Source organism: Sylvia atricapilla, chromosome 14 (genome assembly GCF_009819655.1).
Source record: "Sylvia atricapilla isolate bSylAtr1 chromosome 14, bSylAtr1.pri, whole genome shotgun sequence".
NCBI classification, from domain to species: domain Eukaryota; kingdom Metazoa; phylum Chordata; class Aves; order Passeriformes; family Sylviidae; genus Sylvia; species Sylvia atricapilla.
Window position 1 is genome coordinate 601173 of NC_089153.1, and position 17643 is coordinate 618815.

At 43.7% G+C, this 17643-nt stretch overlaps 1 protein-coding gene across 1 annotated transcript; it reads left to right on the forward strand.

Moving 5' to 3' along the window:
• The first annotated feature begins 239 nt into the window (after positions 1–239).
• On the forward strand, positions 240–12070 carry NPM1 (nucleophosmin 1). The gene is made up of 11 exons (XM_066328844.1): positions 240–395; positions 1060–1139; positions 3926–4045; positions 4795–4888; positions 5273–5376; positions 5836–5897; positions 6342–6396; positions 7544–7633; positions 8473–8574; positions 10669–10743; positions 11721–12070. Exons 1-11 carry the CDS (start codon positions 332–334, stop codon positions 11757–11759), a joined length of 885 nt encoding a protein of 294 aa, XP_066184941.1. The 5' UTR covers positions 240–331; the 3' UTR covers positions 11760–12070.
• The last annotated feature ends 5573 nt before the right edge of the window (positions 12071–17643 follow it).

The window sequence follows — 17643 nt, forward strand, 5'->3', positions numbered from 1 at the left end:
CCAGCCAGAGCTCTGCCCCAGGTGTGGTGCGGCCCTGGGGCGGAACGCCGCGATCCCCGCAGCACGGAGCACCTCCCGCCCCGCGGCGGCGGCGCCGGGCCCGTGCGGGGCGGGGCCCGGATCCCTCACACGCCCCCTGGCGGCCCGCCCGGCCAGCCCCGAGTGCGACCGCCGTCCGCCTGCGCGCCTGCGCAGGGCCGAGGGGCGGGCCCGGAGCGCGGCTCTCGCGAGAACGCGAGTCTATATCAGCGGGTGGGCGGGCACGCGCCTTCCTTTAGTGCGCGTCCGCTCGCAGCGTAGCATCTTCGGTCACTGGCGCAGCAGGCCCGCGATGGAGGACAGCAGCATGGACATAGAGAGCATGGGTCCCCTGCGCCCGCAGACTTTCCTCTTCGGTAACGTTCGCCGGGCTCGTGGCCGCGCTCTCCTGGGCGCCGCTGGCCCTGTCTCCCCCGCAGGCCGCGGGGCCCAGCGCCGGGCGAGCGCCTTGCGAGGCCGCGGCCTGTGCCGGGGTCGCGCCGCCCCCCCACCCTCGGCGCGGGGGAGGGGCAGGGGGCTCTGTCGGGGCCGGGAACGCGCAGCGGCCGTTCCCGCGCGCTTCCCCCGCGGCGCGCGGCCCGCACGTGGCGGGACCCATTCCGCTTTGTTCCGCGCTTTGTTCCCGGTGTCTCCCGCAGTTCCTAAGGACGCGGCGCGCCGGGAGCGCCCGCCGAGCACGTGGCAGCGCGGCCGGAGGCGGAGCACGTGGAGCGCCGCGCTGCCCATGGCCCCGGGGCAGGCCCGGCCGCCCACGGCGGGGGATTACAGGGGAGGCATCGCCCCGGGCACCGCGGGGGACTCGGCGGGGATGGGCTTGAACGGGCCGGGCGGGGAGCTGCGTGGCCGGCAGCTGGCCGCGCGCTCGCCTGGGCTTTCCTCACCGCACGTGTTCCGCTCCGTACCCGGAGTGCCGCTAGTTCTCTGCAAGTCCGAGGCCTCGGAGCAGCAAACTACGAAATACCTCGTTAGCACATGCTTGCGTCTTAACAGTAGGTTTATAATTAAATTGTCTTCTTACAGGCTGTGAGCTTAAAGCGGATAAGGAGTTTCAGTTTAAAGTAGATGATGAAGAAAATGAACATCAGTTGTCTCTAAGAACGGTAAGTAGTGTTGGATTTTTACAATTTTCATTTTAAATGTGGTGTGCTGTGGGACGTTTATTTCTCCAGTCGTAATTCTAATGATAATTGTTTTGTAAATCTGTTTAAAATCTTATCAGCAGTAGAGCATGTTCTGTTATTTCACATATTTTCTGTATCGAAAAGGTTTCTGCACTAATGTTTCATTGTTGACAAAAAGCAAATGGAAAGCTGAAAACAATTTAAAATCGAAGTACAGTGGGTTAATAAATACATGCTGAATTGAATTAAATGGCAGACTATACACTCGGGCATCCCTAATGGAATGGTACAGATGCAACAGAAGCAGAGGGAGAAGGATAGATGTTCAAGAGTCAAACATAGGCACACTCTTGCAGAGTATTAGGAACTTGATTTTGAAAACTATTTCAATGTCTTCCCAAACATAACTCCCGTTCTTTTTCTTTCCCAGAAGCAGATAATAAGTGAATCCAAATAAAAAAGCAGAAAGCTTATGTTTTGATTTATTGGCCTTCGTTTGCCTTCTCCAAGGATGTAGCTGAGAAACTCCATTTTTTTCATTCAGATAATTAATCTAACAGACTCCTGGACAGTTCTTGGATATATCCTTGGAGCTTTCTGGTCCCACACAAGTCAGACAAAATATTTCAGTGCTTTTGTTCTGGCCTAACCTTGTTTTTTTGGGTAGCAGAACAGTAATATGCCCCATCTTAACATACAAGAAATTACAGAGTTGTATTATCTTTGTTGCTTATTGCTGTATTTATTTAAATGAAGGAAGTGCTTTGATACCTGGAAGCAAGAGAGTCTTGAAATTGTGGACTATTTCCTACAGCAGAATTGCTTCCTAGAGGTCACTTGCATAATAATGATCTCCAAACACTCAGTGGTGCTATTTAAAACACTTCTGTATCTGTTATGTGAGTCATGTGTTTTCCATCCTTGTATATGATGAAAGATACAGCCTGGACTCGACAACGAGTAATTTGTTCTAAAGTACATTTGCTTTTGATGGAGTGTATAATTCAAGTCCACATGCAGAGTTCTTCTATCTGAATGTTTGTTATGCAGATAAAATTAGTGATACTTTAACTGTACTGTTTTATTCAAAGTTCCTTTTCTATTTATTCTTTCAAAATTACCTGTAGCATTTCTTTCGATGTTCACTGTGAGGGATGAAGCAAATTAGGCCACACTACTATTTTGTTGTTAGGCTTGTGGGGGAAATGAAGTCTTATGTCATTACCCTCTTCTCATAGAATAAACAATGATGCAAAGGAGGAATGGGATTAAGATACCAAAGGACAAACTAGGAAATGTTTAAGAGATTTAAGGACTTGGAAGGTCTGGGACATGGTTGCAAACAAAACAGAGGCTTGTCAAGTAGAGAAAGGACTTTCAAATAAAGAAAGTGTAAAGGCAGAAAATACCTGAAGGCTGATCTGTGATCCTGATAAAAGCCCAGATAAGTAAAGACGGTGCCTGTTAAAATACAAGTGTGGTGATGGACTTGGACATGAGGTAAAGCAAGATGGGGAGAAAAGAGGAAGATGGATGCAAGCAGTAAAAGTCCCATAAGTTTCTGTAAATGTCTTAGTAATGACAGCCAAGAAATTGTAACTGCTTCATTCAGTGTGTATTCCTCCAGTATAGAAATTAAACCACGTGCATGGATGCTTGCCAAACTCGTGGTCAATAAATGAAAAGTAAGTGTTGTAGTATTGAACTGGGGCAAATGACAGAGCATGCTCTAAAATGTTTGTCCCACATGCTGAACAATTCAGTGTTGTTGACAAAACATTTAAGAGGTGAGATCAGAGCTGCAATTTCACCTCTTAAAATCGCTAATGACAAAATTCGTGAGAAGTTGTGAGTCCAATATTCTATTTCCCAGCTTTCAGTCTAAGTCTAGACCATTGCAACCTCTGTAAAGCTCAGCTCCTAGAAAACAGAAATTTATATGCCTCTGCACTTAAAAATGAAGCGTTCACACCCACATCTCCTGTGGGGGTGGAAAAGCTTTCTTTGTATGGGCTTTAGGAAAGGAAATACAGCCTTATGCACTGCTGCTGGGAATAACTGTAGTACAAGGGATTCTTGGTTTTCACATCTTCTGCATGTAGTCCTGTCTAAGAGGTTCAGTGAACTGGAATTTCAGGCCTGACCACTGTCTGTCACTCAGTTGTCTCCTTGCAGCTATGAGTTTTGACTTTCCAGAAAGCACCAGACTCTTACTCAAGAGTAAAGGATCCAGGCACTTTGGTTTAGAAATGCCTTGGGACAGCAGTTCTCAGTCTGTGGTAAATTACACCAGCTGGCATGTGTGTAAATTACAGTATTCATCTAAGTTGCTGGTAGACTTGAGCCCTCAGTGAATGTCAAGTAAGCAAAAGATGCACAGTTGGTAAAGGGAAGCAATTTGCAGATAAAACCTGTCAGAAAGGGGAGGGCTATAGGCTGTGATTTTGTAGAGGAGATAATGTGTTGGTGCTTCTTTCCTTGAACCAGCTGTAGAGCTGACTGAACTTTCCACTGCCTCTTTATAGTGCAGTGATCCAGCAGCAAGTGACCTGATTTCACTGTCATCACAACAAGCCTGGAAGTGCACCTTGGTAGTTTCAGTGCTGTGGAGAAAGGGTGTCAGCTTGGGAAGGAGTCTGATGGAATCATTCATAGTCAGAAATGCAGATTTCAGTATTAATTGATGCTGAGCAGTGAATGGAGTTTAGAAGATTTTAAAATGTTTGGGAAGATGCTCAGAATCTGCCATGTTCTTGACTTCACAGGTTACTTTAGGAGCTGGAGCCAAAGATGAATTACACATTGTAGAAGCAGAAGCACTGGACTATGAAGGCAACCCTACTAAAGTGGTACTGGCATCTCTGAAAATGTCAGTGCAGCCTACAGTAAGTGCAGAAACTTTAGGAAAATACACTGTAAATTTGCTCTCTAGTGAGAACAAAGAAGTGGCTTGGGTGAGCTGCATTTTAGTGAAACAGAACAGTGTGTTCAGAGAAGTGTCTTTTTTCACCGGTAGTAAATGCAAACATCATTTTTGTGCCTAGTAGAAATTACTTGAGTCATCTGGACAGAATTGACTTGTTCAAATTCGATGTTTTTTAAGTTGTAGTAATTATGCATGGCATCTATATATACACAAGTCTAGGCAAATGCAAGCAGATGCATCTTTAAGTCATGTTGCTTTCTTTAAGCCTGGGATGAGAACAGTTAGTTTTTTCTGCAGATCCCGAGCTTTTTGGCAACTCTGAAGATAATTGCTTCTCTGTTGATTTAAGGGCAGCCTGTTGTCATTTCTGCTGTCTGGAATGCAATTTTACTCAGTTGCTGATAATGAACTGCACAATGCTGGGGCAGGTGGAATGGATAATGTTCAAATTAACATTGCCAGATGTATTGGTCTGGCCTTCGTATGCTTTAACTGGGATAAGCAACAAGTGTAATAAACCCCTGTTGTGGCTTGTTGACCTTGAGTTAACTCTTCAACACTTGCAGAATACTCTGTCAAATGGGAACTTGGGGTAACTGTTAGCTGTGGAGTTTCTAGCTGTTAAATGCTGTTTCCACTTAAGTGGAGTGCCTGTTAAATAGACCTTGCCTGGAATATTCAACTGATTACCAATGGTTTGTCCCGCAGGTTTCACTGGGCGGCTTTGAGATCACACCACCAGTGGTGTTAAGGTTGAAATGTGGTTCAGGGCCTGTTTACATCAGTGGTCAGCACCTCGTAGGTATGTATGTCTGGTCACTGCTATGTCCCAGCACCTGGCAGCACCAGCAGAAGTTAAGGGATGTACAGCTGGTGCCTAAGGCGGTGCTTTTGCTGGTACTGACCCTCTGAATCTTAAAAGCATGAAGTGGCTGTAGGGCAGCAGTTCAGAGGAATGCTTGCATGAATTTGATTGGCAGTTGGATAGTAGTATCTGCTTCAGTTAGGTGGAAAACATCCTAGTCAGTGGTTAGGTCACTAATGGGAAGCTTTCTGCTATCAATTCAGCACCTCAGCCAGACCAAACCTACACAGTTGTGGGTGATGAGCTTTGTTTCTTACTAGCAGGCTTGCTTTATATTGTTATATGAATGAAGGTTTTTATGCTTTGCCTTTGCTTTATTAGCATTAGAAGAAGAACCAGAATCAGACGAGGAGGAAGAGGATACAAAAATCGTTAATGCTTCAACAAAGCGACCAGCAAGTGGAGGAGGAGCTAAAACACCACAGGTATATGGACTGGCAGTCACTTTGTTCACAGCATTTTCCTTTAGTTTGGTATTAGTGCTGCCTCTAGGTGGAAGCAGTTAGATGCCTTGCTATTATAAGTGGGAAAGGATTATTTTGTACTAAATTACTGAAGTGTAATAAAGTAGAAAAGGTCCCCAAAGTTTTGCTGAAAGGGTAGAAAAAATGGCTACTAAATTCTGTCCCCTGCAGTTTCTGGTATAAATATCAGTGTACTACAAGAGGTAAAATGCTCATCAAAGCGCTGTACTACAAAGAAAAGGTTTCTATGGTCAGAGCATATGCAGTAACCTTGTCAATAGCTTTGGACTTAGCAGCTGTAACTTCCTGGGTTTAGCTAAATTAATGGAAATTGTACTTATACCACAGTTGTTGTGGATGGCAGTTGCACTTTATTACCACAAAAAGGTGTCAACACTTAACAGACTTTATTTTTTAAAGAAAAAGCCAAAATTAGTGGAAGATGATGAGGACGACGATGAAGATGAGGATGACGATGATGAGTATGTATTCTTGTTTTGATAATGTGTTTTAAAATGCAGGGCTAACTTTCAGAACATGAATTGTGTGACATAACTGGATAATAAGTGAAAAAGCTCCTGTATTGGCTAGGGAAGAAGCATCCTTGCCTTATTTATCTCTACAATGCTATCTAAATTAACATTATTCAGATATGTCATACTGGGCTTCCTGCTACTCATTAACTTCTACTAGTATAGTGGAAGTCCCTAGGATATATCTGTTCAGTATTGAAGAGGAGGGAATGCATTTAACTGCTTTAAAGGTAGTACTTGCCCTATCACTTAGCCGTGTGTTAAGGTATAAAGTAGACTTGGAAAGATAGTTGGCTTCCTTCATGAATAAAACAGTTTTTTGGGAGGGAGGGGAAAGATCAATTCCTAACATGAATCTTGAGCTATGGTGAGTGACTTCCTTTCTAATTGTAGGGATGAGGATGACTTAGAGGATGATGAGGAAGAAATTAAAGCGCCAGTAAAGAAAGTAAGTGGCTAATACGTCGATGACAGTAATTGAGTGGGTAGTCCCTTAAATGAATGAGTTACACAGCTCTCTGGAATGTGTGAATGGGCATTAGGTTTCACTCAGTCTGTGTAAAGTAATTGTGATAGGGTATGAGAACACTTCAGTGTGAATATGCATCCATCCAATCCATGTTTTATTTCCTTGGCTGCAAAGCGGTGACTGGGTCTTACCAGCACAGGAATGCAGCTGTCAGACTGGTGCGGACCTAGATGGCTTTTGGGCAGCAAATAAAATCTTGCTCAAAGAGGGAGGGTTGCGCTTAGCGGTTCCAGTCCTGCATGCCGTGGAAAGGACCTTTAGCAATTTCAGCTACAGAAGGCTGTAAATGTATGAACCTCTGGAAGGATTCGCTGCAGTTAAATACAGGGTAAATGCAGTCCGGACAATCAATTACAGGGAAGTGCCTGGAGGTGCTGGTCCATCGGCCCTCGAGGGCCATCTGGTGGTGCAGTAAACACACAGCAGGGCAGCTGCGCAGGGAGCAGGGAGGCATTTTCGTGTTCTCACACTTGAGTACTTCAGCTTGAATTTTTATGTTTGCACCTACTGTTTAAAAACAGATGTTTAATGTTATACTTAACTGTGTGCTGCACTGTCTACCGAATTTCCATAGGTGGTAATGCACAATGGCTTGGTAAAGATAGTCTAAACTGCAGATTCCTGCCATCTGACGTGATCTAGAGTGACTGAACAAAATGATCCCTTGATTTATATAAGAATTTTAGACTCCATGCCCTAGATATGTGTGGGATAACACACCCCATGCACATCCCCAAACAATATTTCTGGATGAACTGCCAAATGAGGTAATGGTTATGTTACAATAAAAAAATAGCACTGAATGAGGTCAGGGAACTGCAGTGCCACGAGGAATTAATCTTGAAGCAGTATCTGCCCCCAAAGACTGCATGTTGATATATAAGAAAAGGTGATCTGTTTAAGAAAAATACAGTGGGAGTCCCACATAATTGTATGGTATCATAACAGAGCTTGTTCTTCAGTGTGTGACTATGCTGCACCAAGAGGTTTTCATTTGGGTTCCTGTCACATCCTGTCTTCAGTTTACTTGCAGTTAAAATGAACTTGTATGCTTGCTTCTTCTCAGCCTGTTCGTGAGGTTGCAGGAAAAAATATGCAGAAGGCAAAGCAAAATGGAAAAGACTCTAAGCCGTCCACACCAGCATCTAAATCAAAAGTGAGTAAAAACAAAGGATTATTCTAGTGGGGTAGCTAGGTTTTCTGCCTAATGGTAACTTGAAACAGCATACTCCTTTTCAAGTTAGGTTTTTAAATCTTAATATAAAACGTGTCGATGATAGTGTTCACTGCTTCATGTTCTCTGTGAAACTCTTCAGTCAGCAATATGTAGCTACAGCAGTCAAGATCAAACATACTGTCCTTTGGGAGTGTTGATAATTTGGTTTGAAGGACTAAATCTATTGTTTTCGAGCAGCACCTTGTGCAAGAGGGTGACTGCCAAGTGTGTTTCCACTGGAGAGCACTGGAGGCTGCTGCTGCCAAGGATCTCTCATGACCATGACCCACTGCAGGACTGGCAGTTTCATTGTTAATGCTGTGTAATTGTGTCCTGCTTCCTTCAATTTCCTTGCTACATGTACTCAGACATGATGCCAGGAAGGTTCATACAGAAATGAGCATGGGGTGCATGGCAGGACAGCATCTAAAAAGCACTGCAGGTGTGCCTTTTAAAGTGTGACCTAATCTGGCTGCAGATGTGGAGTAAACTCTGAATCACCAAATATTTTGGCTGGTTTTGGTTTCATTTCTATTCAATAGGCTGTGGAGGCACCTGCCCAGAAGCATTAGATAGTAGCTATATTAACTGTAATCATAACAAATCCAGACGTGAAAATAGTTCTTTTTCATTCTTCTGTGGAATGTGTGGGAAGCATGAATTTAGGTTTTGTGGCTTTCTGAAAACTATATGCACTATCAGTAGGATAACTAGTTTTATAAAATTAATCTTCTCTGTAGCTTTATGTGCAAGTTACTAATAAAATGAATAATTTTCAGACTCCAGATTCCAAGAAGGATAAAACTCTAACTCCAAAAACACCAAAAGTCCCTCTGTCATTAGAGGAAATAAAAGCAAAAATGCAAGCATCTGTAGATAAGGTAAGTTTTTGGGAATGAGGTTTCTCAGCCTTACTTCTACACTTCTGCAAATGAGAAGAATTAGATGTTTTAGGACATGCTTATGATGTTGTTGATTGCTGTGCTGGTACTATCAGTGTGTGTTGATGTTGGAGCTCAGAGAAATGAAAATACATTGTGGAAAATAAGCCTCTATACTCGTGAGAAACAACCACTTTGTGTATTTCTCCAGTAGTGCTGATTTGCAATTTGTTATTTCTTGGTGAACTGTCTCTGTTCAAGTTAAAAAAAAAACCAAACCAAAACAAACAAACAACAACCAACACCCCTTAGGTGATATTTACTGTAAAGATGACTTAAATAGTGCATATACACTACAGGTTACTAAAGCAAAGTGGAGTAAGTTCCACACGTGCTTGGAATGCCCTGGTCTTAAAGCAGTATCTCGATGCCTGTAAGGCTCAGTAACTTCCAGAAGAGGGAGACAGGTGCTTGCGATACAAGTTGATGCACTGCTACAGACCTGAAAGCATTTGCCTTCTGCACAGATCTGGGGTTGAGTCTCACTTCAGTGGATGCTTTACTCTTTGAAGGTGTCAGAGCAGTCACGTTTTTTGACCAGCACTTGGTGGTCACATATGTCAGTAATATTCTTAGCTACTATTTAAATAAAAATATGAAATCAAACATATAAAATAAAAAATCCAGTTGTAGGCTGGTTGGGTGTAGTAGAGTTGAAGTGCATGAGCTGTATTCTGAGTACCCCCTGTGCTCAGAGCAGATGGGAGTGAGGACCTGGCTGTGGCTGTACTTGGTTGCCTCAGAAGTGCTGATACGTATGCTAGGAAGCATTGTTGGTTGGGTGATGGGATTTTTTAGTTCAAGATAATACACTTTTTAACCCATACAGTGGCAAACAAAGGTCACCTAAAAAATTAGGATAATCATCTGCTTATATCATATTAATGTTTTGAGGCTGCTTTGTTCCAGAAATGCAAAATGAGATCAGAAGTGTTTTAAATAGAAAGTGGATGCTGAGTGAGCAGTGACAGGCTGTGATGAGGGTAGAAATGCACAGCCCTGGACTTGAAACCTGACATGATGGATAGGCCCATCCTGGTGTCCCTGGATGCTGCTGTGGTGTTTGTGACATTCTGTGTACCCAGGACTCTAGCTGGCAGCCAGCAAGTAACAGCTTTCAAAAAAATCCCTTACTAGATTCAGAGCAAAACTCTTTTAATAAGTAGGTGTCAGGAAGCTAAGAGAAAAGCATGAGGTAAAGCAGTGGCCAAATCTGGGCTTTTTGATTGCAGTTTAAAATACTCCTTGGGTTTCTGTTTCCTTTGAACAGAAATTTGTTGGCTTGTGCAGTGTGTTAAGTAGCAGCTAAGTGTGCTGTCCTAATTGGCATGGGATATTTCAACTGAATTCACCTGAGAAATTGGAAAGTATTTCTCTTGGGACATGTGAAAGCAAATAGCGTCTCCTAAAATAGCATGCTGTATTGTTTTCCCTGGAAATACTAGGAGACAAGATGATAAACTTACATCTATGAATCATTAACTGAATCTGCTTTGTACATATGAGCATGTGCAAAGACAATTCCATGGGTTACGAGGAAATGTTTCTAGAACTGTTCTTTAAATTAATAGAAGTAGTGTATTAATGAGTAGTGTATTAGTGAGTTTTAAAGGATAGGTGGGAGGTCGGTTCATGTTTTGCTTTAGAAAGCTGAAATTGAAAATCTTATCTGTGAAGGGTGGTCTCAGGTTGTGTGCTGCAGTAAGAGTCCATAAATACGGAATTAGTTCTAGTTTACCTGAGTAGTGCTGGGCTGTTGGCTGCAAACGAGGTGATAGTAAGCAGTGACTGCTGTTGTGCTCTTCAGCATCAGCCAAGAGTCTTGGACACCAGTTCGGTGTGTAGCCACTTCTGTGACAAATACCTGGCTGTGGTAGAAAAGCAAACTTTCTAAAATGGTTTAAAGTAGATTAGTGTGGGAAGTTGCAAGGTGAGTTCCAATTCCACATGTGTTGCAAAGGGTTTCAGTTTCAAAGATTATTTATTGCATTAAATGACCTGCAGACCCTAAAGCTTGCTTTTTTTTCCAAATAGGGTACTACCCTTCCTAAGCTGGAGCCCAAATTTGCCAACTACGTTAAGAATTGCTTCAGGATGGAGGACCAGAAGGTAACTGAATTTATCAGAGCTTGATAAAGTCCAAAAACTTTTATAGCCTGACTTAGGGATTCTTTCCCACTTCTTAATCTTTAGAAGCTTTTGACTGTTTCAAAGGGTTACAAACTACAAACAGTACTTCAGATTAAATATATGGGAATGGATTTAAGGGTTTAGTTGGCTAAGATGGGAAGGCTAATATTTTATTACATTTTTCCAGCTTTTATATGGTTGGTAAATTATCTCTTGCTTACTAAACCCACAGAATTTTCCTTTTGGCACCATATTAGCTAAGGAAATGAGCTGTGGTTTCTCTTGCTGCTGCGTTTGGCCACCTAGGCCAGTCTGGTGTTCAGCCCTTTGTTGGAGATGGTGTCTGGGAGGGGGAGCTGTTTTGTGATGAAGATTATGGCAGTCTTGCTACTTCCCCTCCCAGAATTAACTGAGCTCTAAAAAGTGCACAAGCAAAAAAGGTGGTATCAGGAAGCAAGTTTCTGAGTTAGTTATTACTTAACACAGACAAAGCTGAAAAAGTGTCTTAGATTTCCCTATCAAAATTCCTTGAAGTTAATTTTTTTTTCAGTGACAGAATTGCTTATGCTTTCCTGTTTCCCTCAGTGGTTCAAAGTAAACTTGTCTGATGGACAAATTTACATGTTCCTGAAGGAACATTAGAAAGCAGTCAGCCTCAGCTACTGAGCTACTGTGGCATTAGCCAGGTTTGGCAGAGTTCAGCCAGTGTTTGCCTCACTGGTCCACACCTATCCTCTCACTGACCTTGACTGAAGTCTTAGTATTGTGACTTAGTGTGAAAAATAGTCTCACAGCAGAAGGACCCATTGTCATGCTTTCAACTTGATTTTCTCTGAAAAGAATGTACTTCTGTTAAAAATTTATTGTCAGTATTATAATGAATAAGTGGAGACAGTAAACTAAAAATAATTTTTAAAAATTGATTTCAATTTCTAACTTTTTGTGTACACTTCCAGGTCATTCAAGCTCTCTGGCAGTGGAGACAGAGTCTGTAAGAAAAGAAAACAGTTTAAGCAGTTCGTTAAAATCTGCAGTCTTATTTCTGTAACCATTATTTGGCTGTTCTTTTTACAAATGCTGAAAGAGCTTTCCCTCCTGTGTCTGATAAATGTCATCCAGATTACCTTGCCAAGAATGTGTTGTCCAAAATGCCTGTTCAGTTTTTAAAGATGGGACTCCACCCTCAGCTTCATTTTAAGTATGTATGGAATGTTTTGATAAGGCATGGTGGTGGTCAGACAAATGAAAACGGTGGGGAGACTAAATGTATGTGGAAAAAAATAAAATTTAGTATTTTAATAAAGTACTATTGTTTCTTTTTTTTTATGGATGGGGGAGTTTGTGTACTGAACCCAAAAAATAATGGGGCTTAAAAGTTCTTCGAGGAACTACTTTTGAGCATTTTAGCCACTTCTCTTTACCAGGTACACATAAGCTATCCTTGTGTGTTGCCAGCTTCAAAAACAACTCCAGTTCTTGAGCTTTGGGAGCTACTGAGCAGAAGATTGCTGAGAAGACTGGAGTGGCAAGCAGGGCTTTATTGTGTGAAAGGGACCACTAATTATGTAATAGCCTAAAACAGCCCTTCCTGCATCTCAGTTTCTGACCTTCATTGCACTTAGGTTTATGGTTTCTCTCTAATAACTGGGTTTAGAGGGCCTGGAACTCCACTTGTAAAATGCAGTACTTTTGATTTGGGATTTCTGCCTGTGCTGTTCTGAGGAGCTGTGGAGTAAGAGCCAGAGTTAAAATTTTAGGCCATTGTTACATAAAGTAAAAACCTCCAAGGTTGTAATGGCTTTTAGGTGAAGAGAAACATGTATCACAAGCCTTGAAGGCTTCTGTCTCAATGCTATGTCATTTCCAATGCTTGACTGTTCCATCTTGTGTCCAGTAACTGCAGCAATGGAATGGAGACTGGAAGAATACTCAGAAAGCATTCAGTTGTATGGTAACTATTAAACTGCTTTAAAACAACTGACTTGGGTTTTCACAGCAGGGAACCCCCTGAGTAAAGCAGGTTGAGGTTTTCCCCACTTCAGGGACTTGGACACTTGGGTTCTCCAGCAGGTGGTTTTGCAGGACATGTGAACACACTCGGTTGTGCTGGTTGGGCATGAGGTCTGATATACTGAGCATTCTTTAGAAGCTGTTTAGGTAGGATGTACAGTTTGACTAGTAAAATTGCCACTGGATTTTTTTTTTTTTTTACATTTGCTATTATAAACCCCTTAGTTCCTATAGTTGAGATGCTGGGTGCAATGGAAAGCAGTGAAAATCTCCAGAAGCAAATAGTTCGTTTTGGGAAAATGAAGCCAAGTGAAGTGCATGGTAGAGAAGCAAAACGGTGCAAGTCTTGTGTCAAAAGATTTGTTTAAGCTTGAGTATAATTGCAGCATGTGAAATGGCAGAGTATAAGGGTTTGAAATGCCTGTTTTGGTGAGGTTATATCAATAAATGATGTCATATGCACAAGTGAGAGCAGATTTCCCTGGTGAAATAGAACTAATGGCACAGACAGGCTTATTTAAGCAAAATTGCCCTCAATTTTGGCTGAAAGAAGTGAAAATTGTACAGTAATTTCAACAAGAGGCTTTCTAGCCACTAAAATATTCTGATTATTAAAGTTATAAGAAAAGCCAGGGTGTTGTCTGTCTGTAGGTGACTGACCAAAACAGGTCTGGGGTGCAGCTGCACTCTGCACAAGCATTGGAGAGGGAAGATGAAGCCTGTATGGGCAGCTCTGAAGGAAATCATTGCTGCACTGGTGCTGAGGTGTAGTCTAGGTCAAGGTGTTGTCAGGTTGCTGTTAAACTTCATGGGGGCATTTTTGAGGCACCCTCATGGCATAAAAATAACTTCCCTTGGCCCTGGTTAAGTCCCCCACTATTTTCTGCCATTTTATGGAGTAGTGAGGAATGGTCACTGCCCCACTTCTGGCCTTGGGGTCTTGTCCCTAACTGCTGTTGTGCTGGTCATGTCTCCAAACCCTGGCTCCTTTTGGGACTGACCATCTGATGACTGGTTGCAGCTGTATCCTCTTGAATATCCATGTGCAGCTGCCAGTTCTTTCACTTGGAACAGAGCCTCAAAGGTAGAATTAAAAAAAAGCACAGATGTGAATACCTATTGAAGAGAAAAGACAAGTACCAGATGTGGGTTGTTGAAGTACTGCTCTTGACTCTCTGCAGAGCTGAAACATGTTCTTGCTATGGTCATGATGGCAACAAAGCTGGAGTGTTTTTATAGCTGTGTTGAGGCTTCTAAGCCTCTGTGTGAAGCTGGTCCTCGAGTATGGCTTATCTGAGGGCGTGGAGCTCCACAGCCAAATGTCCTCACACTGTGACAGGAAAAGAACTTGACTTCCTTTGCAGGATGGTGGAACATCTCTCCAGGTAGCGGTGCCTTCACCTTTTGTACGTGAATTTCCCCTTACTGCAGCCTTTCCTGTTGCAGAACCTGTCCTGCCTTTTTTCATGTTTTGTTTCCTTCTGTGAGTGTTCCTTACCGTGAACAGGTAGCTGGTGTCTCCCCACATGGGACAAAGGGAAGGCCACCCAGCTGAGTGGGTGTGTGCAACCATGGAGGGTTGGCTGCTGATAGAGCTGCTCCATACAGATCTACTTTGTCTCCAAGTCTCTGGTGTCTCTTGGTGTCTCACTGCAGAAGAGATGACAACAGAAGGACGCCATCCTGTCAGGAGCTCTTAGTCTGTGCCTTATTCTTAGGGGTGTTCAAGAGGAGTGCTTGTGGCTGCCTTAGGTCTGTCCTGGGGTTCTGTTTGCTCCTGTGATCCAGCAAACCTGCCGGAGTGGCTTTTCAGAATCCAGGGGCTGTGATGAGGGTGAGGCTCTTATTTTGCCTGTGCGCAGAAGTTTTTGCAGCCTTTGGAGAGAAGCAACTCTAGCATGGCTGGCAGGAGGGTGGGAGTGTGTGTGGGCTGAGGTAATGGAAAACAGGGCCAGGATGGGTGGCGGTTCTGGGCTCCTTGCCACCCAGACAATCCCTCAGGGGCTAAGTTCATGCTCCTACCCAGATACCCCAAACCATGTCCTGTCTCTTTTGCGTGTGTCATTATTGACTAGCAGCCAAACTCTGTCAACTTTTCCTTCTCTCTCTGTGGAACCAGCACCTAGATCCTTATTCTCCTTTTTTCCCAAAAGGACAATAAAGACTGGATCCTACTTAGAAATGTCAGAAAAAACTGCAAAAGAATGGGGGGTGGTTTGGAACTCAGCATTGGATGGAGCCCAGCACCTTTATTCGTGCCCTTGGCTGGTGGGCAGTAGGTTCTGGCAAGCAGCAGCAAGTGCAATTGGTTGTGTTGAGTGAGGTTTGGAGGTTTTGTGATCTGGTACTTATTAAGGATTGCTTTGTCTGAGCCTGGTTCTCAATATGAACAAGGGGAGCTGAGCATGTGTGATGGGGTGCAGGAGAAGTGATGCTGGACTTGCAGGGGTGTCTAAAGGAGTCTGACTTGTCCTCCCGTTTACAGGTGGCACAGGGAAATTCTGCTGGCTGCTCACTGGTTTACCTGCATGGACACTTCTGGGAACAATTCTGTTTTGTGTTGGATCAGCTCTTCAGTGGCTGGCCTTTGGATTGTCTAACGTAAATGGGTTTTAAGCAGTGCCTGATTGGGACCAATCAGTAAAGTAAATCAATCAAATACATCAAGTGTTGATTAAGATGTGTGCTGTGGGGACCACATGTATGGCCTGTGTCCAGTTGTATGAAGATGACTTTCCTCCTTTCTTCAAAAACTTTCTTCTCTCCTGCCACTTCTGTCACCTCTCCCTGACCAAGCTATAAGAACCTCTATGGGAAAAGGATCCTGGGAGAAAACAAGCAAGAAAGGACAATGAATAAAAGAAGAGGGGAAGAAGGTGGCCAAAGGCCAAAAGTGACAATGGGAAAAGTGAAGGCCTTGGGAGGGATGCTCAGCAGGGCACCTCTGACAGTGCCCACCCACACTGCCAGCGCTGTGAGCTGCTGCCCAGAGCCTTGTCCAGGACAAAGGCATGGCCACCACCCTGCTTGAACTGCAAATACAAAGAGAGGGAATAGAGCTAGGCCACTCAGAGTTAATGCACCTGATTCACCTCAAGTGATTCGTTTATGCTTGTACTAGAAACAGTCTTTGTTCTAATTGAAGCCACTTTTGTTAGAAGGGTCCTGCAGTCTTTCTCAACCAATTGCTGGAGCCTGAGGCCAGCTGAGCCCCAACCAATTCTGTTGACTTACTGTATTTAAGAGAAAACAGTTTCTCGTGCCTGTTTTCAAATTAAGCCTTAGGTTTTACATTGATTTGGGTTGGGTTTTTTTAATGAGTAATAACTGCAGGAAGAGTTGAAGGTGTATTGTAGCTGTTGAGGTATTCGAAATTTCACCACTGCAGCCAGCTTTATCTGTGCCTGTTCATGAAACTTTTCCCACTGCTCCTTACATTTCTCCCAGAGCTTGTAATTGCACTGTTGTCCCAGGAATGTCCTTGATGAAAGGCTCTTAGCAGCCCTTATTGTGCTATTTTGAGGCAGTGAATGTTATCTGGGCAACGCGTCCTCACACACATTTACCTGGGTGTAAATGTGTGTGAGGACGCCAACAACAGTGCACAGCTACAGCTAATAAGCTAATTTCAATTTAATAATAAGGCCACCTCTGGTGTTTAGGACATTCTTCCCTGTTCCTTAAATATTTTTCTCATGCTTTCAAGCCTTTCCTTCCAATTTTCTACATGGAAAATAGATTTTAACTGGATGGCTGTGGCTAAGGGCAATAACATGTCATGGGACCACTACAGTGCAGAACCCAGCCAGTCCTTGTGATCTCCAGAGAGCGCAAGACAGAGAGATTGGGGGATCTTGACTTCATTTCTAGGGTCCTGAATTAGGAGAGATTCTTCTACTTGTTCCCTCTAGCTTCATGTTTCTAAATAGCCCTTTAAAACTCTACATCTTGCCACAACCTTCTCCTTGCTTTAGTCCTTCACTGTTCTTCAGACTTTTCTATCTTCTGGTACTTTTCAGTTTCTCCTCCAGTCTTCCCTAGCCACTGCTGTTGGAGCAGCACGGCCTTTCTCTGGTCTCTAGGAAAAGCTTGAGCAGCATTGCAAACATGGTGCTCCTGCATAAATCTGTCCCCTTTCTGGGTTGCTTGGCAGTGTCCCTGAGAGCCCAGCTGTGGCTGGTGCCCTCCTTGTGGCCATGGCGGAGAATGCTGATGAAAGCCCTGCTGCTCTGCCTCTGAGTGGGTGGAGCTCTGCTTGTAGATGCTTGTGCGTGCCCCAGGAGAATGGGACTTCCAGAAATGTCTCTTTACTGATTTGTGACATAGATTTTTCAGAAAAATGCCATTTTCCAATATATTTTTGTGTAAATCCACCCATATGATATTTTTTGAATTCATGCTCGGATGCAAAGTGTGACTACAGTTCCTCTTCAAAATTATTAGTAGAAACATAGGTTTTCCAGCAGTGTTTTCAGAAACTATCCTGTATCACAGCCCACCCTGAGTTCCTTCAGGTCACTCATTCACTGGTGCCATCACTGAGGACAGTGACACAGGGCATTGAGAAGCTGGTGATGTCACTAGTCAGGGCCTGCATATCAGCCCTGAACTGGCCCTGCAGTGGCACTGCCAGCTGTGGGAACTTGGGTGGTCATGCATGTTGTGTGATGTCCTGCCCTGAGCCAGCAGCTGGGGCAGAGGACAGGAGCCCAGGGTGGTGATGTGGGGAAGGATTGGTCATCCCACAGACAGGGCTTGAGATGGTGGCTTGCTGGAGACAGCTTAATTCAGGAGACTTCAGTCAAAGAGGTTTATGTTCAGGAGCTGTTGAGCTGAAAAGCTCCAAGTTGAGGAAATACTAGGTTTTGA